This window comes from Chinchilla lanigera, unplaced genomic scaffold (genome assembly GCF_000276665.1).
Source record: "Chinchilla lanigera isolate Chin_1 unplaced genomic scaffold, ChiLan1.0 scaffold00013, whole genome shotgun sequence".
In the NCBI taxonomy this organism is placed as follows: Eukaryota; Metazoa; Chordata; class Mammalia; order Rodentia; family Chinchillidae; genus Chinchilla; species Chinchilla lanigera.
The window spans coordinates 25,402,775-25,427,115 of record NW_004955414.1 but is presented as its reverse complement, the minus strand read 5'-3'; the positions used below and the strand labels follow the sequence as shown (position 1 = coordinate 25,427,115).

Genomic DNA, 24,341 nt, shown 5'->3' with positions numbered 1-24,341 from the left:
AGCCCTCAGTAAGAGCAGGGTACACCCTTCTCCTTGCTCACGACATGCATGAGAAAGAAGCTTCGCTCCAGATAGAGAAAACCAAGAACAAGGGATTCGTCTCCCCTCAGCTCACGCCCAGGGCTGCTCTAACTCTCCAGGAGGGGTATTTCTCACCTCCCAGCTCCATGCTACAGAAGGGGCTGAGAGTTCTGGGGCTCTCATCCTCCGGCAGCCCCCACTCACAGGTGGGCTGCAAAGACTGGGTCTGAACACCTTCTCCCAACCTGCCGTGTGGGAAAGCAGCTCCCACAGGGAGAGGGGCTGGGTCGCAGCTCCGCGGCAGAGCGCTTGCCTAGGTCTGGGCTTCAACCCCCAGCACTTCGGGGAGTGGGGGCTGGTAGTAGGAAACTAAGGGCACTGTCAGAACAAGGCAGAGTTGAGTCATAAGGAGCTAAGAGAAGGCTGGTAGCTCCACAAGCACGACTCAACCACAGACCAGTCAGAAGTCTGACAGAAACAGGGAAGGAGAAAGCTAGGAAGCAGAGCCCTCCTGTGGCAGGAACTAGCTAGTCTTAAAGGCTGGCCTTGATGACAAAAGGGCCTGAATTCCAACGCTATCAGACTACGTGGGGCAGTTTAAGGCCCAGGTTACTGTGGCAAACGAAAAGCAATCACTCTGAAATCAGTGAGGTCTAGCAGCGGGCAAGATATCAACAGAAGTGGGCAGCGTAACGGAGAGGAAGGCATTCAAAGGGAACTCCGCCAACATCAGGGTCTCCCCGGGCTGACTGGGTGTGCCAGGCTGTGCCTCTGAGAAGCACAAGCCCAGAAGACAGTGAAGCTGAATCTCCAAACAAGTAAGCAAGCAACAATATGCACTTGGGCGGATAGAATTAGTATCAAGAGTTGTCGCAAAGTGTTTTCTAAAATCCACAGTTTTCAGTAAAAATTATGAGACATTAAAATACACACAGGAAAGTGTAACCTGCACTAGGTGCTGGGCGAAGGGCAACAGGAACTGTCTTTGCAGAGGCCCCTATGGTAAGCTGATCAGATGTCAAAGCAGTTATTATTAAAATGTTCGAAGAACTAAAGAAAGTCATGCTTAAAGTAACAGAAGGAACAACAATGTCCCAGCAGATAAAGAACATCAAGAAAAACACAGAAATTTTAAAGAGAACTAAATAGAGATTCTGGAATTTAAAAGTACAATAACTGAAACAAAAATTACTAAACACTTAACAGTACATTTGGGCTACAAGGAGACTACTGAAGATGGAGCCACAGAAATTACACAATCAGAGGAAGGCAAAAAGGATGAGGAAAAATGAACAAGGCCTCACGGAAATGTGGGACACCATTCTGCACACGTCTCTGCATAAAGGAAGGGTCAGAAGGAGAAGAAGGAAAGAGAAAAGAAGAGAAAACAATTTTGAAGAAATGACTATAAAAATTTCTCCAATTTGATGGGCAACACTACCTTCACATCTAAGAAGTTCAATGGACTCTAAGCAGGAGAAACACAAAGATAGCCACACCCAAAATACAGTAAGACTTTCAATGACAAAGACAAAACAATTCTTGAAGGCAGCAAAAAAGAAAAATCATTTACTAGAGAATTCGAGGAAACTTGACAGCTGACTTCTCAACAGAAACAAGTACCCAGTTCTGGTCAAAATATTGTAAATGAAAGAGCAGTGAGACCTCTCCGGGCTGGAGCACCTAACTGGCAAATCCTAGGATACTTTTTCTTCTGGCCAGGTGAACAGCTGCATTCACGATGGCGGCTGTTCCATCATCCTGGATTTCATAATCACAGATGTACAGACTCTCAGGCCTACTACTTCCACTTCTAACAATTTCTTCTTCAGGCTACCAGAACCCACATGAACGTGGATAAAATGTCACACACCCAGGATAATTCCCTGTGACACTGTTTATTAAAACAACTCAGAGCTGCGCATGGTGGAGCACAACTGTGATCCTAGCACTCAAAAGCCTCAGGCAGGAGGACTATCATGAACTCCAGGCCAGCCTGAACTATACAGCAAGACCCTGTCTCAAGAAAGCATAAACAGATAGATAGATACACACATACATACATACACAGACAGACACACAAATGTTCATCAATGGGGAACTGGTACAGCCATGCAATAGGATATAGAACCATACAATAGAGTATTATACAGCCATAATAAAGAAATAAGGAAGTTGTCCTTACACTGATATAGAAAGATCTCAAAAATACATTCAGTAAAACTAGATACAGAACAGTGAAATCATCACATATATTCTTAGGAACAGAGAACAGATCAGTGGTTTCCAGAGTTTAGGTGTGACGGGAAGGTCTGAATACAAAGGTGAAGCACAAAGGAATTCTCTGGGTATTGCAATTGTGGTTGTTCTAGGAATCTAAGCACATGTAAAAAGAAATCATTAAACAAAATACAGACTGTAAATCTTTTTTTTTTTTTTTCTTTTTGTTGATCTTTGAGACAGGGTCTTGCTATGTAGTTCAGGCTGGTCTTGAGCTTACTTTGTAGCCCAGGTTGGTCTCGGACTCCCAACGATCCTGCCTCAGCCTCCCAATCCTGCCTCAGCCTCCCAAGTGCTGGGATTGCCCAGCCAGATTGTAAATTTTACTGTTTTTTAAATGCAAAAGGAAACAAGACATCTAAGATAGTGGCAATATTCTTTTTTAACCACTTACAAATCCTATTACTTAAATACAGGATGACCAAAAATTGCATATTTTCATTAATTTTTATAAGATAACTGGAAATAGAAAAATGGCAATTTATGAAATTTATTCAGTACAAGAACTGCCTGGTTGAAATGCCATCTGTCTGAGCAACACTTGGGATAGTCGGAATGTAAGCAAACACACTGACCGAGTGACAATGGGGTAGACTTGCTAAGCCGTCACCCTGGGCAGTAGTTTTATCGGTATTAACCATGTGATTCCCTTTATGCACATACTTTATGCTCTTCTCTGCAGGGCACAGCCTCTTGCATAGTTTTAACGAATTACAAAAAGACACCTTGCCCCAGCCCCTCGCCCCATCTCTACCCTTATAACAGTCACTTGTGATGCACGCACCGAAGACAGATGCAGGGATGCAAGTGCTCAGCCTCGCTTATCGAGGGGGTTTTTAAAGAAAATGTTTCATAGCAGAAAGAGGCAAGATACAAGAGTGATGTGGGGGCAAGAACCAGTGAGGAGCCGCTTTTAGAAAAGCACCTGGATGGACAGGAATAAGTGTCTCTAAGACCGTATGCCCACGTGGTTCCCAAAATTATAAAAGTGCTTCTTAAAATATTTGAGTCTACCCAGAGGAAGCTCAGCACATGGTGTGACATTTCCATGGGTTGCAAAAGGTGAACCCCATCAGGAATGTGGGGCCTTAGATTATGAGCCCCAATATCCCAGGGCAAAGGTGCTGGAGGATACAGAAGAGTCAAAAAGCTTGTGGTTCGCAGGTGCGCACTGACTCACAGCACACAGACTCACCCAGGTGTTCAAATAGAGACCCTGCTCACCTGCGGGGACTCCTGTCACCGCCGTAACCAGGAAACAAGCTTTCCCAGTGAACACCAACTCGTGCACACCAGGTACCTAATCACTCAGCCTTGAGATGGAAGGAGAAGCTGACCAGACTGTACCTTTGACTCTGAACAGTAACAAAAACTCACTCTATTCCTCACGCTACAGATGGGAGCTGGGGCAGGGGGACACTTTAAGACCAAAAGCCACTACCCCAGCCACCCAAAAGCAGCCTTGACAACATTCTCAGGGGTGAAACTTCTACCTTTCTCAGACAAAATTCACATGTGCTCATTATTCTTATAAATACACCTCTCCAGTCAATCAGATCTTTTCACTGCCCCGAGACCCTCACACTTTCAAGGCAGGTAAACTGCAGCACCTCAAGAGTGCTCATGGCTCACCAAAGCCTCTCCTCAAAGGTGCACTCACCAATGGATCCAAAGCCCCCGCTCCGGCAGCCTTGGCCTGTGCGCTGAAGCAGGGCCCCCTGCAGCCCCACCCAACACCCACCTTCCTCACGGTCTCCAGCTCCTGCTGCTTGTTTTCATTGGCAGCCTGCAGCTCCTTCATCTGCCGCTCCAGCTCCTCCTGCTCCGCCATCACCTTCTTCCGGAGTTCTTTCCGCCGCTGGCGGGCCTCCTTGTGTGGTGGAGGACTGCACAGCTTCAGCAGATGGATGGTAGAATGAATGGCTGTGCACAGCAGAGAATAATGAGAAAAAATTTGAGAACTCAGCCAGGTGTGCTTGCGCACACTTGTAACCTCAGCACTCTGGGAGGCTGAGGCAGGACAACTGCAAGCTTGAGCCCACCCCAGACAACTTAGTGACACCCCATGTCAAAGTTTAAAAACATGAGAAAGGGCTGGGTGTGGTGGCACACCCCTGTAATCCCAGCACTAGAGAGGCTGAGGCAGGAGGATTGCTGCAAGTTCGAGGCCAGCCTGGGCTACAAAGTGAGCTCAAAGCCAGCCTGAACTGCATAGCAAAACCCTGTCTCAAAAAGACAAAAACAAACAAACAAACAAGAAAAAGGGTTGGGGTTATAGCTCAGTGCAAAAATCCTGAGTTCAATCCCCAGTATTGAAAAGAAAAAAAATTGAGAACTCATACTAATTTTTCTTTTTTTTACATGTAGATATTAACTATAGACAATAAGGAAACAATACTTTTCCCACCTTATATGAGATTCAAAAATAGAACATCAGTGCACTCAAGTTTTCTCGTGGCAAATAATAAAAACTGGCTTACCCTGAATCCATTCTTGTTTCTTCTTCTTATCTGAAGCACTAATTTCAAAGGTCTTATCGAAACATTTTATTAGAAAAAGGCACTTCTTTCCATCCTTGTCAGGCAGAGACTATACAGAAAGCATAATTAGTTCTTTAAAATTTTATTCTTAAGCATCTAAATTAAATTCAGTCTTAATTATTTATACAAATCTGACTGAAACTCAGGTTGGTGAAAAGTAACCTAGAAATGCAAATTATTGATCTGCTACTGCTGTTCCCCAGGCAGCATTACTGAGGTGACACTGACCTAACTGGCCTGCCACATCCGCACTGGAGAGCTACAAGCACCCCACAGAGAGCAGGAGGCCACAACCCGGCTTTCCCGAGCACATTTTTTGCACCTGCCTGCATCCCCTGCAGGAGCCCTGGAAGGTACATTCATGGCATTGACCCCTAGGACATGCAAGGTTTCCAAGCAGGAGTGACACCTACCCCTGGCTACCCTGGCCTCCTCTTCTTGGGCCAGGGGTACCCCTGCTGGCACCTGTGGCCCTGTCCGATGTCCTCCTAAGTACAGTGGCATGGCCTATGCTACTCTTGCGGGCCTCTGCTTAGTTGAATCTAAGCAGATCCAGTTTGTGGACACTGCATACCCCAAAACATTTATCTATACCATTTCACTCATCAAAATGCACGATAGTTTGAGTAACAACACAGGTATTTTAAATGTTCTTCAACAAATACAGACACAGTGGGATGTCATATACAAATCACAAACTTGAAAACTACAAAGAATTGGTGTTTTTGCTGGGCGTGGTAGCGCACCTCTGTAATCCCAGCACTTGGGAGGCTGAGGCAGGAGGATCACTGCGAGTTCAAGATCAGCCTGGGCTACAAAATGAGCTTAAGGCCAGCCTGAACTGCATAGCAAGACTTTGCCTCAAAAAAGACCAAAAAGGGGCCAGGGATATAGCTCAGCGGCACAAGTGCGTGCCTGACAAGTGCAAGGTCCTGAGTTCGATTCCCAGTACCAAAAAAAGAATTGATGTTTTTGAGGACTTCACTTCTCTACAGAATTAGCAGCCATGAATAAAGTATCCTGAAAGTCATTCAAATATGACATTCAACCTTTTTAAATTTATTGAATTTAAAATGCCCGATACTTGAGCATATTCAAGATTTCAAACACTCTCTTACTGAACATTTTTTGCTTTCTCTTTTATGACCCCATTTTATTCAATAAATGATCCTTAACTGTCAAAATAAATTAGAACCGCTATACAAATGTAAGATAGAAAACAAATTCGTATTAGAAAAAGTTGTCCTCTGTCTTTTTCGGTTCAGAAGCGTGAACTTGGGGACTGTGTGAAGGTCCCTCCAGCAGCAGGGGGCAGCAGTGGCTAAGCATGCTGGGAAGCAACAGGAGCCTCACCTCCACGCAGCAGTTCTCATCCAAGACGATGTCCCCCTTCTTATCCTTCAGGTCCTCACTCACATAGTAAGAAATGATGCTGGGCTTTAGGACAAACCAGCGTTCAGTCCAGTTTTTCCGCCGATGACCTTTTTTCATCATGTAACCCTACGAAACAAAGCAGAGTAAATCTTTGTCTTTTACTTGTGCGAGTCAATATTTAAGTTTCATTTAATTATTATACTAACTTCTAACCATATAATCTGTTTAGTCTCTTCTTAGACATTTAAAGCAAAAGCCATCTCACACTGCAACTCATCTGTAGTTCTACATCTGCCATCCTAATGGGTCTAGGAGTCTTCAGTCTCAAACCTCTTTGTAGCATGAAAAACCTATTTAAGTTAAGCCTCAATGTTTACTGATGAACTCTATCAACAAAAGAGAGAATGATATTATTTAATAAAAAAGGAACAAAGGAAATCCAAAATCAGTTATTATTCAACATAATAATGTGAAAAGTTTGAAAGATCCACTAAAAACTACATATACTGTTAAACAAGCATTAAGCCTCAGCATTAAGCATTTAACAAGCATTAAGCTTTAGCAGAAATAGTATTAGCAGTATATATTAGATACTATGCTGAGTACTTAGAAACCAAAGGTAATAGTTTAATAAGATATGCTACTTTTCTACATAGAAGTATCTTTTTCTAAAAGCAAGAGTATTGAGTCAGGTGTGGTGGCGCATGCCTGTAATCCCAGCACTCAGGAGGCTGAGGCAGGAGTATTGCTGCAAGTTTGAGGCCAACCTGGGCTACAAAGTGAGCTCGAGGCCAGCCTGAACTGCATAGCGAGACTCTGTCTCAAAAAGACAAAAATAAATAAATGAATAAATAAATAAATAAAATAAAAGCAAGAATATTTTTTTAATTTTACAAAAATAATATAAAACTGCCAGGTGAGGGGCTGCACAGCTGTAATCTAAGCACTTGGTAATACTGAGGAGGAGAACCACAGATTCAAGGCCAGCCTGGGGTACACAGTGAGTTCGAAGCCAGCCTGGATTACCTGTCTCAAAAACACCCCTCAAAAAAGGGTATATATGTGTTATATGTGTGTATCTCATGAGGAAGTCTAATAATACAGAAAAGGAGTAAGAAAGAAAATAAAATTCATCAAAATCCCACAGTCCAGAGGCCACACCATGAGCACTTTGGTGAGCACCCTTTCGGACGGCTGTACACACAGACGTCCCACCATGTGAAACGCATCCAAGTAGCTACTGGCCTGCAACTTGTCATTTTCACTGACCAATGCCATGGTGCCTTTCTAGATTAATGAACATGGATATACAATGACAGGAAGGTACTTTTAAGAAACAGTTTGGAAATGCGATTAAACAGTTCCTTCAAAACAGTAACATCTCAACTCTTAACTGTACTTCAAAACTGCATCAGTAATGCTTTAAAATAAAAGCTCAGGGCGGGTACTAGCTCAGCGTTAGAGAGCTTGCCTAACTGGTGAGGCCCTGGGTTCAACCCCAGCACTGCAAAAAACAAAATAAAGCGAAACAAAAATAAACTTTAAAAATGAAAGCCAAGGGAAGGGAAGGAAGGGAAAAGGAAAATAAAGGCGAGAATAGAAGGAAAAAATGGAAACAAAACTTTTGTGAAGAAGGGGGGAAGAGGGGTTCAGGGAGAGGAGGGGAATAGGAAAAAAGAAGAATCAAGATATATTATGTACAGCTACAAATTCCTATAATGAATATGATCTAATGTATATCAAAAGTGTACCGATACAATTAACTTTTTTAAAATGAAAGTTTAATAAAAGAGTGTGGAAATGAGAAACTTCAAACTTGTTCTAGCCTGTTTAAGGTTATAAGTGACTTTTACCATCTTTACAGCAAAAATCTTACTTTATTTCAAACATCGAATTCTAAAGAGGAAAAATACAATATCACAGGACTCTTACCTGTTTTAAAACATCTAGTATAAGCTCATTAAAGACTTCATTAATTGCCATAGACACTGTCTGCCGGTCCATGCCTTTGCTAAACTGTCCATTTCCTATCAGCTCAATGAGCTCCCATGCAGAAAGGCCCTCTTTACTGTCATCAAAGTTGACTTTATAATCTTCAAATTGTTCTTTCTGCCAACCTCCTCCCATAGCTTCTGTGAGTTTCTTAAGTAGGTATTCAATCTGTAAAAATATTGTAAGAAAATTATTTCCCAGTTTAAAAATATTTAACACATGTTAAAAAATATACTAACACAGGTATGCATTTATGTTATTTACACTGACATGGTCAATTTAGGAAATATTCTTTACCTTTCCAAAAATGCACTTCTTTAAAGAATCTCCTTTTATCAAGGAGAAGGGTCTGACTAAAATGCCAACAATTTTCTATGAGCCTACAGTAAGTAAAAGAATTGAAAACAGATAACTTAGCTGGAGGTGGTGGCGCACACCTGTATTCGCAGCACTCAGGAGGCTGAGGCAGGAGGATTGCTGCAAGTTCAAAACCAGCTTGGGCTACAAAGTGAGCTCAAGGCCAGCCTGAACTACATAGCAAGACCCTATCTCAAAAAGACAAAAAAAAAAAAAAAAAAAGATAACCTTCTAATAGCCTGATATATTTGTATGCAGAACAAAGCAAACTGCAAATACAAAAGCTAATTCTATAATCTGATGACTGTTAGATATTTCAATATACCCAGAACATTAATCTTACCAAAATAACATGCAAATACTACTAGATTAAATAAACATCGCAAAGTATGATGTACAAGTTAGTCCCCAACCTACCAATTTCCTACATAAACCAATTACTGCATTTGATTCATGCTGTCTCCTTCCATTAGAATACCAACAATGCTGTAAATAATGGTTGAATTTCCAGTCTGAGCTGGAAAAGCTTACTTAATCCTGAAACATCATGCCTTTATATAAAACTAGAAAGTGCTGCTGTTGAAATAATAGCAGCTAAACAAAACAACAAGGCAATAATACTGAGTGGGAAGTTAGTATCTTATTTTCTAGAAAATCTGGGTAGCCTACAGTGTTCGCAAACTCAGCATGTTTAAAAATGAGTAAGTCCGACTGAGAGGAAAAAAGGAAGAGTTGACTATTAGGAATGTAAGTGTGCCTGACAGAGGTGTGTTAGCAGAGTTCTATAAAGTCTGAAATTCTTAAAAATTACTAAAATTTAGGTATCTTTCCTGAATTTGTGGTTCACTTTTTATGGAAATTAGTACAGTGAAAAATCCAAGTTTTTTTAGAAGCCATTTCCTACATAAACTGTAGTGTAAGCATGCACACAGTCACAAATCTGTACTCCCAGAATTGAGGAAGGCTTACTCGCTGCATTGGGTACACCTTCCGTGGAAGCGCCAATGCATGTGATATCCCACCCATGAATATTTTAAATATCAACATAAATATGAAATAAATAAGAAATATGAAAATAAATAGGAAATATTAAAACAAAAAATGAATAAATCATCTCTACCTTCCAAATGTTTTCCCCTCTATTACTGACTTCAGTAGGGAGAAATAGCATTCGTGTATTTCCCTATGCTGAGATTATTGTTCTCTGCCTTTCACACCAAACCACTGACAAAATCTTGCTGATGTTACTTTCCTCGATCACTGTTTTCCAACCCGTGAGTTGTGGCTCAGTATGAAACCAACACAGTGGGTAGTAAACAGAATTGTCTGCAATAGAATGAAAAATATTCAAGTTCAACTACAAAAGACAAATACTGTTCTATGATAAATTCTGTGTGTGTGCCAGGTCCTGAAATAAAATGTTTATTTATCTTCTTATGGGTTACAATCAAAAGAAAATGAAAAACTTTGCCCCAAAAGTTCTTAAATCCATCCCTCCATCTGCCTTGGTTCAGGCCTCCCTCTTGGTATCCTTGCCTCTGAGGCTGCCCCCTTTTACCTCCCTTCTGACAAAGGGCATTTGCAAAACACAATTTGAGCCTGTATTTCCCTAAACCCTTTCCTGACTCCCCGTCCACAAAGATGAAGAGCACGCTCTCTGTGTCCCTGCATAATTATCCCCTGGCCTACTTCCTTTACCCTGTCTTCCAGCACACGCCACCTCACCACCAATACTAAGGATTAGGGGTTGCAAGATTTTACTATGAAAGGCTGAATAGTAAATATTTGGACTTCGTTTATTTCTAGTACATACTCTTTAAAAAAAAAAAAAAAAAAAAAAAAAACCCTTTAGAAGAGCAAAAACTATTCTTAGCACAGTGGCTGGACAAAAACAGGGCTGGATTTAGCCAGCGAGCTGCCACAGACTGTAAGTGGTTTTCCCACCTGACAACACTGTTTTTATGTTTCTCCCACACTACTCTTCTGTCTAGAACTAACCTTTCCCCATCTCTCTACCTAGTGATTCCTACATCCTCTAGGATATTCCTACTCAAGGTAAGCTACGTGCACCGGCATCATCTGGAAGCCTTTGAGAAATGACTCTCAGACCCCAGGGAAGACCCCAGGCAGAAGCTGCATTTCAGCAAGCACCTCAAGCAGCCGCACGTCCTCTCTGGAGCTTGAGACCTCCGATCAACTCTAACCCAGCGCCAGCATTCTTTACCAGTCGCCTGCTTTGTCACTGCACTTAGCATCTTGAAAATGAACTGAAATTTATTTTTAATCATTTGCTTTTCCACCATTCTCTGAATTCCTTCTAGGGAGGACCACGTCCCACTTATCTTTGAATTTCCAGAGTTCAGCATGGTAGCTAAAACACAGCGTTCTACTAATATCTGCTAACCAAAATGAATCAAGTCTCAGTTTTCTTGTCTATGAAAAGGGCAGGACAATATTCATCGTATGGAACTGCTACAGGAATAAAAGGGAAAAACAGTGATTTGCATAATGGTTGGCATATAATAGGTACTCCCATGAATGTTACCAATGTATGCAATATGTTGATTTACAATTGCATTTAACAAAGCATTTATGAAATAAAGTGAGGAACAATGCAAAAGTACATTTACCTATGATTTCTACTGCATAAAGGTTATCTAAATATTTTGACTAATACTTGTTAAAAAGTTTAATTACAAATAGGATTGAGTTAGTTTTTCTTTTTCCTTCTGTGTATTTCCATTAATTTGACTATAGCATTGATTGTGAAATGATATATTTTAACAGAGTGAGAATGGAAATACATACATCCAAAGAAATGTACACTCACAAAATATCACAGTTTCAGAAAGTATCAATAGTCCTTTGACTTAGTGCTCCTTTCGGCAGCACATATAATAGCTCTTTGATTTAATCCAATGAGATACAAACTCCTTTAGGACAAAGGTTATTCTATACCCTAAAATGTATATGTAGTTTACTTGTGGGGAAAACACACTTAGGCCTTTCTTCTCTCTTGTTAAGACACATTACTTATTATAGTCTTGGTTCTTAAATAGAAGTTAAAAAACAGTGGAAGAGACAAAAGGGAAATGATTAAAAAGATGGGAGGAAAAGGAAAAACAGAGATAGAAAAGGGGTCAGAACAGATAAGGGGAAGAAAAGTACTGAAGTCAAAAAGACACTAAAGAGAGACTTTTTTTAAAAAGTCAAAAAAGACAGTAAGATAAACAATTCCTCGAGGGCCAGTAACCCAAAGTCCAATCTCCTTAAGGGAACAAAAAGAAGGGCCCGGGCTGTCTGGTTACAATCTGCCCCAAGGAGACATACTAGCGGTAAGTACGTGTGTGGCCACCTCTGCACAGGATGACAGACTGCAAACGGGTGTGGTGAGGTGGTGGGGCCCACTGGCCGCACACAAGCAGGAAGCAGCCTTAGCTCTGCCTCCGTGAATGCAGTCAAGCCCCTCATACTCCAGCCTTCGTTCCCTCTTCAACATCAGGTGATCTTTAACAACGTCTGTGACTCAGAAAGTGCCTGTCAGTCACCAACTCAGCTCACGGGGCAGCTTCCCAGGTACATCCTGAGCCTGCCGAAGGCGTCCCAGACCCTTCGGAGGCTGCGGTGGGGCACGTATCTGCTCAGCACTCCCAGCGACCGTGCCCGACAGCTAACAAACTGAGATGCATTTCTTGTTGACTTTCAACACAATCATATTCTTATCACAACCCAGCAACTTAAAGACTTTTGACTCATTATACTGGGGCAACCAAACACAAACATTCCCATTCGCCACTATTCAGTTCTACTCAATAATAAATCACGCGCTGCCAGGAGTCTCCAGAGGCCTGCATCAATTCTAAGAGCTCATTCAGTTTCAGGAAGCAGCTTACTTCCTCCTTCCAGGCAAGTTGCACCAAAAATAACAAAGAATAAACTTTCAAGCTGCATGCGATTTTCTAGGCCTTCAGCTCAAAAATTTATGATATTAAAGGTTCTTTCCCTGTCATTAAAAGGGCATTTACTGGGGTTAACAACAATTCAGGTTTTATTTCATTTAGTCTCTGAAAACTACGTCAGGTTTGATTTTTCATTACATCAAGGCAATTCTTCTAAGTCCACAAGCAACACATCCTGTTTTGTTCCTGGTTCTGTGGGAAATGAAAACTAAGTAAAAACTGTACTTCACAGACACATATTTCCAGGAATATCATCTAAAGAAAATTACTGAAGCAACTCAATTGGAAACATACTATTTCCTGAAATCTGTGTAAAAAAAAAAAAAAAAGCCATCTCAATCTCACCATGTAAGTCACTTCAGTATTTACATAACATCTTGGACACTGCTTTCTGGGTGATGGAAAACTGAATCAAATGCAAATTTATTATCTGTACCACTTAATGTTATTCATTCCACTGCCACAGTTACATCTATATAGAAAATAATCGAGGTTTAGTCTTTTTTAAACACTCTGGAGTTTAAAAGTGCCAATTATCATTACGGCAGGTGATTACAGGAAACATAAAAATTACTTTAATTTATGAGGCCTAATTTGTAAGGCCTAAAAACTGTTGGGAGGATTTCAAGTTACACTAAGGTATACACTCAAGACAAATTAAGACATTATTTTTCAAAATTTACTTTTTAAATGCATGTTTTTATTAAAATCGGTAAGTGCAGAACTAGATCAAATACAGTTTTTTAAACACTATTAAATTATTTTGAAAGGAAGCAAAATCTAACAGGATGTGTCCTCCATAACCCAAGCGCAAACTTGGGGGACATGCCAGGGGACACGCCAAGAGCGCAGTGAGCACAAGCCCATGCGCTAAGCCTCAGGAGGCTGGTTCAGCGGCCAAGAACCCCAAGTTAATCTGTTTCATGACCCCTCCTTCTCCCCACACACACTCCGGGCCACAGAGGAATCACCTCTAAGGCTCATTCTAATTCTGCTTCTACAGAGAAGTGCTGAGGCAGTTAAGGCCAGCAAAGCACAGAGCAAGCTCAAACAGTAGCAGGACAAGGGAGGCCGCCTGCTACTCTAATGAATCAAAGAAAAGGCGCTCTTTTCTCCACAGACTCTGAAAGAGGACCAAGACTCCCACGTCAGCCTGCAGGGGTGAAGGTCAGCATGCAGGAGCAGGCTGGCGCTGGGCTGCGCGGATGAGTCAGAGTCACAGCGCACATCAAGGCCCACGTGGTCCGACCCTTCAGGCCACCTGGAGCAGAAATCCCGCGATCCTTAGGCAGCCAGTACTGACCGGTTCCCTTCACAGCTGCCACAGTGATGACTGAGAGCCCGCGACGAGCCCCCCTCAAGCAAGTGCAGCCACATGAGGAATAAACTGAGTCTCCTTGTCAATCACTAATCTGAAGTCAGGACAAGGTCACTTTCAAGTCCACCATGATATTTTAGTGATAGAAAAAAACCATCAAGAGGCCTATTCCACATCCAGTTTCAAAAAACACAACTAAATTTAGAATACTGAGTGGAACTACAAAATGGCTTGCAAGAAGACACTGGAAATCTTATTTACATAGTTCTCCTAAGCACCAGCCACAATTTACAAATCCCACTGGTGTGCCTTTTTCTTATCTATCATTATTCACCACCACCACCCCTTTTTTGGCAGTATTGGGGATTGAACCTAGGATCTTTGCATTGAGCTATATCCCCAACCCTTTTATAAATTTTGACACAGGGTCTTATTAAATTGCTCAGGGTGGATTTGAACTTGAAATCTTTCTGCGTCAGCCTCCCAAAGTGGTAGGATTACAGGTATGTGTCACAACACCTGGTTTTCATTCCCTTCTATATGTCTCTGTACTGAACTAGACAATTTCCCTAGACAAAAATTCCATAACACTGGCCAGGAATATAGCTCAGTGGCATAAGTGCCTGCCTGGCAAGTGCAAGGTCCTCAGTACGATTCCCGGTACCAAAAAAAAAAAAAATTCCATAACACGTTTTCTTTTTTAATTTCTCCCTTAACACGCATGAACAAATAATACAAGCCAGGTGTGGTGGTGCATGCCTGTAATCCCAGCACTCAGGAGGCTGAGGCAGGAGGATCGTTGTGAGTTTGAGACCAGCCTGGCCTACAAAGTGAGCTCAAGGCCAGCCTGAACTACATAGCAAGACCCTGTCTCAAAAAGACCAAAAACAAAACAAACCCAAATAATACAACACTATCATCATATAACACTAAGAAGCTGTTCCCACTAACACAGTAAAATTGCCTTCTCCTGGGTTATCAATGATCACCTAATTGTTAAATCCAAAGGCACCTTCTTACCACTATCTCATTTTTCTGTAGCATGTAACGCCAGTAACGACCTTTCTGCTACTTGGAGCTTTTTGTTTCTTTGGCACCCGTAACTCAACACCATCCCGGCTCTCTGCCTGTCTCACAGCCTGCTCAGCTCAGCTTCCTTTACCAAATCTACTTCCTCCTCCTGCTACAGAAACAGTCCCAAGGTTCCGTCCTTGGCTCTCACAACTCCCACATCAGTCTCTTCCTCCCTAATCTAACCTACTCATGTTCCAGATTCTTCTCCTCTGTCTTTTCCATTCATCAAAACCCTTCCCATCCCTTAATGCCTAGTACAAGCTGCACTTTCTCCAAAAAACGGAACAGCTAACACAACAACCACTTTCTAAGGACCAGGCATTCTTTTTATTCAATCCTCATTAGAACACCAGGAAGAAAATACTGACATTAGCTTTATTTTGCAGTTGAGGAAACTGCAGCGTAAGTAATTGCCCAAGGTCACACTATAGTGAACCATGATGGAGCCAGAACCCAAACCCAGGAAATCTGAGCCCAGAGCCTTTCTCCTAACCAAGGTACATCAAATTGCAACCACACGGTCAAATCTGGCTCATCGCCTGCTTTTCTTATACCCATGATCTAAGACTCATTTTTAAATTTTTAAATGGGTGGTGAAAAAAAGATCAAAATCATATTTCATGACCCAGGAAAATTATAAGAAATTCAAATTTCAACATCTATAAATGAAAGCTCTCTGAGACACAGTTACATACTGTGTGCCACTGCTTCCATCCAGCCGCCGGGCTGAACATTTCTGACAGACAGCATGGCCCTGGAAGCCCACAAGGTCTCCAGTACTTACAGTCTGGCCGGTGACTTAAAAAGTTTAAGAATTCTCTTTTAACCACTACGTTCTATTGCCTCTCTTTAAAAGACTTCCCTGATCTCCTCCTTCCTAAGCTGGAATAAAGTTTCCCCTGCTTTGTATTCACATCACATTCGCATCTCTGACAACAGTAGTCTGCTTTGCTTTATGTTTCACCTAACTTGTATTTCTGCTCAGCAGCCTGTAATGTCCTTGAAGACAGGAAGTAATTTTCACTTTATCTTCCCCTTGCTGCCTCACTTATCGTCACCAGCCAATAAATGTTGGATGATTTAAAATAAAATACTGCAGTGTAAATCTTTAAATAGATTTCAGCTGTTCCACTAATACAAATATGAATCATGTAAGCCACAGACAGACTCCATATTGGTGGATGGTAAACATAGGCACCTACGACAACTTCTGTTAGATGTATGAACTGGTACAGCCTTTCTGAGAGCAACTGTGTCTTGCTCATTTAATTGCTTGTTTAATATCTTTAAGGAGTGCATATCTTTTTTTTTTTGGTGCTGGGAATCGAACTCAGGACCTTGCACTTGCTAAGCAGGTGCCTGTGCCACTGAACTATATCCCCAGCCCTCATTTAATGTCTTAAATGTACATTCCCTAAGATTCAGAACTCTACTGCTGGAAATTTACTTAAGGAAATAAGCAGAGTAGCACACACAAATGTATGCATTACCAGGATTAGAGGCGTTAACACACTTCCTGAGTGCATATTACATGCCAAGCACTGAACTAAGTCCTTTTTGTTTGTTTGTTTTTGTTTTTTTCCAGTACTGGGAATCGAACTCATGACCTCACGCTTGCCATTCCCAGCCCCTGAACTAAGTCCTTTTAAATGAAGAACCTCACAATTCCTAGTATAATCACTATTTGCATTATTTCATAGATGAGGAAATTAAGAGTGAAGAGTTTAAATAATTTGTCCAAGGTCGAGGGATTACAGGTGACTTTAAGTGGGAGAACTACAACTGACTTCAATTTTGCACACTGTTAATCTTTTCCAAATTTTCTACTGTACTGAGCATGACTTACACATATAACATTTTAGGGCAGTAAAATAACATAGAAACCTTACTTCCATTTTTCCTCCCTTTGGAAGCTTAAAGAAAATACCCAGAACAAAACTAACAGTTCTCACTTTTCATTTACTTTTAAAAGTCCAGCAAAAAGTCACCACTCTAGACTTTAAAACACAAATGGTATCTACTAAATAAAACAGCCTTGAGAACATTCTGGATTTTATGTGTTAGCCAGAGAGTATCGCTGCATGATTTAGCCAATTTTTTTTCCCAGTGGGGGGATTAAACCCAGGGCTCTTACACTGAGCTACATACATATCCTTAGCCTTTTTTTTTTTCATTTTGAGACATGGTCTCACTAATTTGCCCAGGCCAGGCTCAAACTTGGAATCCTCCTGCCTCAGCTTCTCAGAGTGCTAGGATTACTAGGATTGCTAGGATCTAGCTCCATTTTTATGGTTTTGCTAACATGCAAAAGTAAAAAGAAAAGTATGCTGTCCCTTGTAATGAATAAAGGGACATGAAATGGATTCATTTGTGATCATAACAATTTAGAGAGGTGGGCTCCCACTCTGCAGATCACTAAGTTGGGGGCTTTTCTGCCTCTTACCCAAAAGCACTAGTCAAGCATCTCCTTCCATATCGACATTGAATCAGCACAAGTACTTCCATGCCAGTTCTATTCACTGCCAAGATGACCATGTAAAAAACTCCCCAGAGCCACCCCTTACCTCTTCCGGCACAATAATTAATGGATACTTGTCCTCAGATAAAAAGTTGAAAATAACCCATATTTTAAATGCATCTTCTTCTACAATGAGCAGGGGACTCTTTGTGAGGTTTTTTTTGACACAGAGGGTCCAACACATCCGATTGAATTCAATCTTGTCAAAGTTGTCTTGGACCTAAAAAAAGAATGAGAAAAAAACTCCCAATGAATTAATCCAAAACAAGGAGTAGATAAGCCAAGTAAAACAGAAGCAGAAAGCCTCCTTCTGGCTTCCACGTTAACCAGTCCCGTTAACCAACAGTCATATCCCACACACCTGCTCTGCTGCTACACTTCAGTACAGGAGCCTGACACTGATCGGTACCTGTCCCTATTCCTAACCAGCCAGATACTGACCTGTCACAGTTACATTTTCATGAGTGCACATTCTCCTCCCAAAGAGGCTACCAACGCTGATACACAGCCGGAGCAGAGAATGACAGCTTCTCAGGATAAACTACACACATCTTCACCTCGTCTGTACTTGTACGGTCAAAAAAGGTATCTTCTTTAGGGAAAAACTATTTACCTGAAATTCTAAAAAGACAGTCTTGCCATTCATTAAGCATTCAGCAGCTACTATTCTCTTGCTCAGTGGCTACCCTATACGGCCAGGGAGGCAAGAATAGGCTGCCTGAGACTGGTATTTTTCTGTTTCTTTTTTTTTTTTTTGAGACAGGATCTTGCTATGTAGTGCATACCTTGAACTCATGTATGTAGTCCAGGTTGGCCTTAAATTCACAGTAATCCTCCTGCCTCAGCCTTCCGAGCGCTGGGATTACAGGCATGCGCTACCATGCCTGGCTGGGGCTGTTTTTGATCTCTAGTAGTCAAGGCTAGTTATTCTCCAGCTAGGTCTTATTTTCAGGGAGACATGGTATAATATAGCGTGGCAAGTGCTACAATAGAGGTAAGCAGAGGATTCTGTGGGAACACTGAGGGGCTAATCCAATCTTAAGATATGGGTGAAGATCTGCAGGCAGAATGGCACAATAGAACTGAGTCCTGAAGGACTTCCAAGAGTCAGGCACAGTATCTGAAAGTGTTTCTTGTAAAATCAGGAACAAGGGCTGGGGATATAGCTCAGTGGCACAGCACCTGGCTGGGAGTGCAAGGTCCTGAGTTTGATTCCTGGAAAGAAAGAAGGAAGAAGGAAGGAAGGAAGGAAGGAACGAAGGAACGAAGGAGGGAAGGAGGGAAGGAAGGAAGGAAGGAAGGGGAGAGAGAAAGGAAGAGAGAAAGAGAGAAAGAAAAAAGAAAGGAAGAAAGGAAGGAAGGAAGGAAGGAAGAAAGGAAACGAAAGGAAACGAAAGGAAGGAAGACGGGGAGGGGGGAGGGGAGAAGAGGGAGAGGGGGAGGGAGGGCGCCATTCCTGTTCAGTACAATAGTTGACATTTTAGCTGGAGCAATTAGACAGAAAAAAAAAAAAATAGAACAAATAAAAGGGCCACAAATAGGGGAGGAAAAAAATCAAATTATCCTATTTACAGATCATATGATCCTATACTTAGAAGTCCCTAAAGATTCCACCAAAAGATTTTTACAACTGATAAATTCAGCAAAACATCAGGACACAAAAATCAACATTAAAAAATAACAGCTTTTTTATACACCAATAATGGACAAGCTGGGAAAGAAATCACGAAAACAATTCCATTCACAGTGGATTTTTTTAAAAACTCCAAATTAACTTAACCAAGGAAGTGAAAGACCTCTACAATGAAAATTATAGAACACTAAAGAAAGAACTTGGGGAAAAAAGAACACTAGAAGATGCAGAGACCACCCATTAATTCTGGATTGCTAGAGTTAATATTGTGAAATGGACATATTACTGAAGATGATCTACAAATTCAGTGCAATCCTCATCAAAATTCCAATGACATTCTTCACAGAATTAGAAAAAAACAAACCTAAAATTCTTATGGAAACACAAAAGACCCAGAAAGAATGCCAAAGCAATCCTGAGGAAAATGACCAAGCCTGGAAGTGCCACAATATCCAGTTTCAAATTATATTTCAAAGCCATAGAACAGAAACACCCCAGGACTGGCACAAAAATAGATACACAGACCAACAGGATAGAGAAAGAAGCGAGGACACAGAATCAAACCCCTGCACCTACATCCATCGGACTTTGGACAAAAAAGCATACATTGGAGAAAAGACACGGCGCTGGGTAAATCGGCTATCCACATGCAGAGGACTGAAACTAGATCCCTATCTCTCACACTTATAAAAACTCAATTTAAAATGAATGACAGATACAGGTGTGACACCTGAAACCTTGGAACTGCTACAAGAAAACAGGAGAAATGCTTGAAGTCACAGGCACAGGCAAAGATTTCCTAAATTGGACTCAACGGTACAGGAAATAACAGCAAAAAACAACAAACAGGACTACATCAAATTAAAGTTTCTGCACAACAAGGAAACAACCAACACAGTGAAGGGATCATCTACAAATGAGAAAATCTTTCCCAGCCACTTTTCCAATAAAGCATTAATATCTGGAACATATAAAGAACTAAAGAAAAACAAAAATAGCCCAATCAATAAACGGGCAAATGAATTAAACAGACACTTCTCAAAAGAAGTACAAATATCCAGTAAATGTATGAAAATATTCAACATCTTTAGCCATTAGAACAATACAAAGAAAAAAAAATCGTCAAAAATATAAAAACAGTAAATGCTAATAAGGATGTAAGGAAAAGGAAGCCTTCTACACTGCCAGTGGCAACGTAAATTAGTACACCAACTGTGTTTCCTCAAAAAAACTAAAAACAGAACTACCACCTGACTCACTATCCCACGCCTTGGCATACACCCAAAGGAATTCAAGCCAGCATGCTGCAGGGATACCTGCGTGCCCACGTTTATTGCAGCACAATTCGCAATAGCTAAGATACGGAACCAATGGATGAATGGACAAAGAAAATGTGATATATATACACAATGGAGAATTATTCAGCCATAGAGAATTAAATTATGTCACTTGTAGGAAAACAGGAACTAGCAATAATGTTTAACAAAATAACTCAGAACGACAAGTAGCACATGTATTTGCCCTAATTTGTGATTTTTTTTTTTTTTTTTTAAAAAGCATGAAAGTACAAGGGTAGTATTACTGGGCAAGAAGGAAGCAATGAGGGAGAGGAGTGTCCACAGGGTAAGACAGTATTGCTATGAGCACAATATGTAACGTGCAGGTATAAAAATACTACATTGAAACCCACTGGGCATGGTGGTACATGCCTGTAATCCCAGCACTCTGGAGGCTGAGACAGGATTGCCATGAGTTCAAGGCCAGCCTGAACTACACAGTGAGACCCTGTCTTAAAAAATTTAAAAATAAATAAATAAATAAACAACACTACACTGAAACCCAATTATTTCATGAAATTAATAGGCACTAGGGGCTGGGGATTTAGCTCAGTGGCAAAAGCGCCTGCCTGGCAAGTGCAAGGTCGTGAGTTCCGTTCCCGGTACCGGAGAAAAACCAAAAAAACAACAACAACAACAACAACAACAAAAATAGGCACTAATAAAAAATATTTTTAAAAAGTAGAAAAGACAAAGATTGGGATAAAGTATATTCAAGACAGTAGAAGAGAGTGTGAGAAAGCCTAGGGGTGGAAACCGCTGTGGTCAGTTTGAAGACTTGTAGAAGTTCAGTGTGAATGGGACACTGGGTACTGGAGGGTGGCATAGTCGGGGTTCCTAGTAAATGCAAGGAATAGAAACCACCTTGGGTTCCTCCAAACAGAAAAGAAGTTTATCGGAAAAACAACACATAACTGCACAGATCTAACATGAGAACTGGAAAATCAAGGCACTGAAACCAGGCCAGTAAGAAAGTCAGCGAGAAGCCAGAAGGGCAGCGAAAAGCACTCACAGAGCAGGCTGGTGGGAGCCAGCACCAGTACACTGAGGACGCCACCACTGGCCCTCTGCGCCGCTCATGGCAGTGGGTCTCCATGAGCCTGAGTCACATCCTGTGTTCTAGATGCCAAGGGGCAGGGAAAATGAGGATCCGAACTTTTCATTTTCTTAGTGAGAGACAGGTCCTGTTCCCCACCAAGACTGTGTGGAATTTCCCAACATCAAAATGAATTTGCTGACCAGAAATGGCAAATGCCCACAGTACGGAACATAACGGAAGAGGAGGCTAGAGAGGTAGATGGAGAGCATGAAGAGCCGGTTTGTTCATGCTAAAGGAGCCAAGCCTTTATCCAGACTGACGCAGCTGGAGGCAGCAGCAATCTGCACTTTCAAAGCCATTTTCTGAGACAGTGTGGAAGGTGTCCCGGAGGAGGCAAGAGTGGCTGGCGGGACAACACGAGCAACATGTTGGAGAGCTACAAAGTGCTGTGTGCACTGTAAGGGAGAAGTCATAGCTGGCTGCAGGAGGATTTCTTTTCTTGACCTCTGACTCGAATGTGGGTGGCAAAACAGTTCCAGGCACAGGAAGATCTCCATGCTCTGCCTTCAGCACCCTGTCTCAGTCTGGCCCATTTTCCCACAACTGATTGCATGAAAGAAAAGCCACAGCAGCCACTTTATCCATCCATTCATTCACTCAGCCCTAACACTATTTATTGAAGACTCACTATATGCTAGGCATTTTATATGCAGCATCTCGCTTAAACTTTGTATTAGCCCTATAAGGTTAAACACTAGCTGTATTCCATAGAGTAAAAATACTCTAGCCGGGTGTGGTGGCGCACACCTGTAATCCCAGCACTCGGGAGGCTGAGGCAGGAGGATCATTGCGAGTTTGAGGCCAGCCTGGGCTACAAAGTGAGCTCAAGGTCAGCCTGAACTGCATAGTGAGACCCTGTCTCAAAAAGACCAAAAAAAAAAAAAAAAAAGAATACTCTGGCAAAATTTGAGTAGTTTTACCAAAATTTGCATGGCTGGTAAGCACAAAAACCAGAGTTTCAATGGAAGTTCAAGTTCTAACTCTTCCCACTTGGCAAACTGCTTGTGGAATCAGTAGATGGAAGCCATCTAAGTGATGGAGGCCATCTATGGAGAACTAGTTTCAAAGGCCACTCCCATCAGCTCTGCCCAAACCCTGAAACACACTAAGTGAAAGATACGCCACACAGGGGAAATGCCATGTGCACAAACGTGTACAGGCTTTGAGGAACAAGAAGTGATTCTAGGGGGCTGGGGATTTAGCTCAGCGGCAAAGCACCTGCCTGGCAAGCGCAAGGTCGTGAGTTCAGTTCCCGGTACCGGAGAAAAACCAAAAAAAACAACAACAACAACAAAAAGAAGTGATTCTATGTGGACTGTGTGGTGAGTCAAGATTTCTGAGGAGAAATAGCTCAGTATGGCTAGAAAAGTGAACGAGGACCAAATAATACAGGGTAGTTAATCATCTGAAGGTGCGGGCTATAGGAAAACACCAGTTGGAGGGGCAGGGTACAGAAAACAAGGCCATATGCAGCCCAGGCTAGTACTTTGTAGGAAAAGCATGTGAAGTGGACCTTAAAATACAGTGGCAAATACAAGGAAAGGCATTCCAAGAAACAGCAGAGGAAATGATACAAAGAAAAGCATGATGGCAATGGCAGCATGCCACCTGGCAGCAGTGAGAAGCCAAGCTGGGCAGACATGAGTACAGGAAGAACAGTAGACCAAAAACTAGAGGCAAACTATAAAATCAGATTTATGCTCTGCTTGGCAACTAACTTCATTCTAAATACAAAAGAAAACCAGCAAAATATTTGAGTAGAGTAATGATGGCTCTGTTTTAAGAAAATTAAGACAGAACTTTATTAGGCAGGTTTCAGTAAGAAGAAGGGTGCAGAGAGAAAAAAAAGGATCCAGAGATTTCTGCAGTGCTACCAGGCAAAAGGCACTAAATACCTCAACTGGGGTATTAAAGAATAGACAGAAGGAATGAATACAAAACAGGTCAGGTTTCTGGGGCTAGGTACCTAGATCATGGTCTTCACAAAACAAGGGAGAAGAAAAGGTAAAGTATTCAGTTATTAACATCTTCAACCTAAAGTTCTGGTAAGACATTTTATTCACCAGCTTTCTTTTTTTTTTTTTTGGTACTGGGAATCGAACTCACAACCTCATGCTTGCCAGGCAGGTTCCTGCACCACTGAGTTATATCCCCGGCCCCTCCCAGCTTCCTTATCACTGAGACAAAGTCCCTGACATCCCCAACTGAACGAGGAAAGCTTTATTTTGGCTCATGGTTTCAGAAGGTTCAATCCATGGTTAGAGCCAGGCGTGGTGGCACACGCCTGTAATTCCAGCTCTCAAGAGGCTGAGGCAGGAGGATCATTGTGAGTTCGAGACCAGCCTGGGTTACAAAGTAAGCTCAAGACCAGCCTGAACTGCACAGCGAGACCCTATGGGCATAGCACCCCTGTGATTTAATCACCTTGCAAAAGCCTTACCTCTGAACACATGAGACTTTGAGAGGACATTTTAGATCTAAACATTAACATACATCCAGATGAAGCTTTCCAAAGACAATCAAGGAAGTAGCCAGATAGAAAAATATCTACACTCTGGAGTCAGTGGAAGGCTGGGGATACAGCTCAGTGGCACAGCACCTGCCTGGCAAGCAGGAGGTCCTGAGTTCAATACCCAACACTACAAAATAATAGTAATAATACTTAGGCAAAAATTAGTTAAGAGAGAAAAAATGACAGATGTGTGATCAGCAGAAAAATTCAGCTTCCTGCCAGATGTGATAGTGCATGCCTGTAATCCCAGCACTAGGGAGGCTGAGGCAGGAGGATCAAGACCAGCCTGGGCTAGGCTACCAAGCGAGCTCAAGGCAAGCCTGAAAT

General features: G+C 41.8%; 1 protein-coding gene across 1 annotated transcript in view; it reads right to left on the bottom strand.

Annotated features, from left to right (window-relative positions):
- Swap70 (SWAP switching B-cell complex 70kDa subunit) overlaps positions 1 to 24,341 on the bottom strand; it is a gene marked incomplete at its 5' end in the record, with an annotated part of 59,096 nt that overhangs the window by 17,628 nt on the left and 17,127 nt on the right. The window contains 5 exon segments of the mRNA XM_013512023.1: positions 4,043 to 4,224; positions 4,782 to 4,890; positions 6,195 to 6,341; positions 8,148 to 8,375; positions 17,480 to 17,653. Of these exon segments, the coding sequence (XP_013367477.1) occupies positions 4,043 to 4,224; positions 4,782 to 4,890; positions 6,195 to 6,341; positions 8,148 to 8,375; positions 17,480 to 17,653 (840 nt within the window).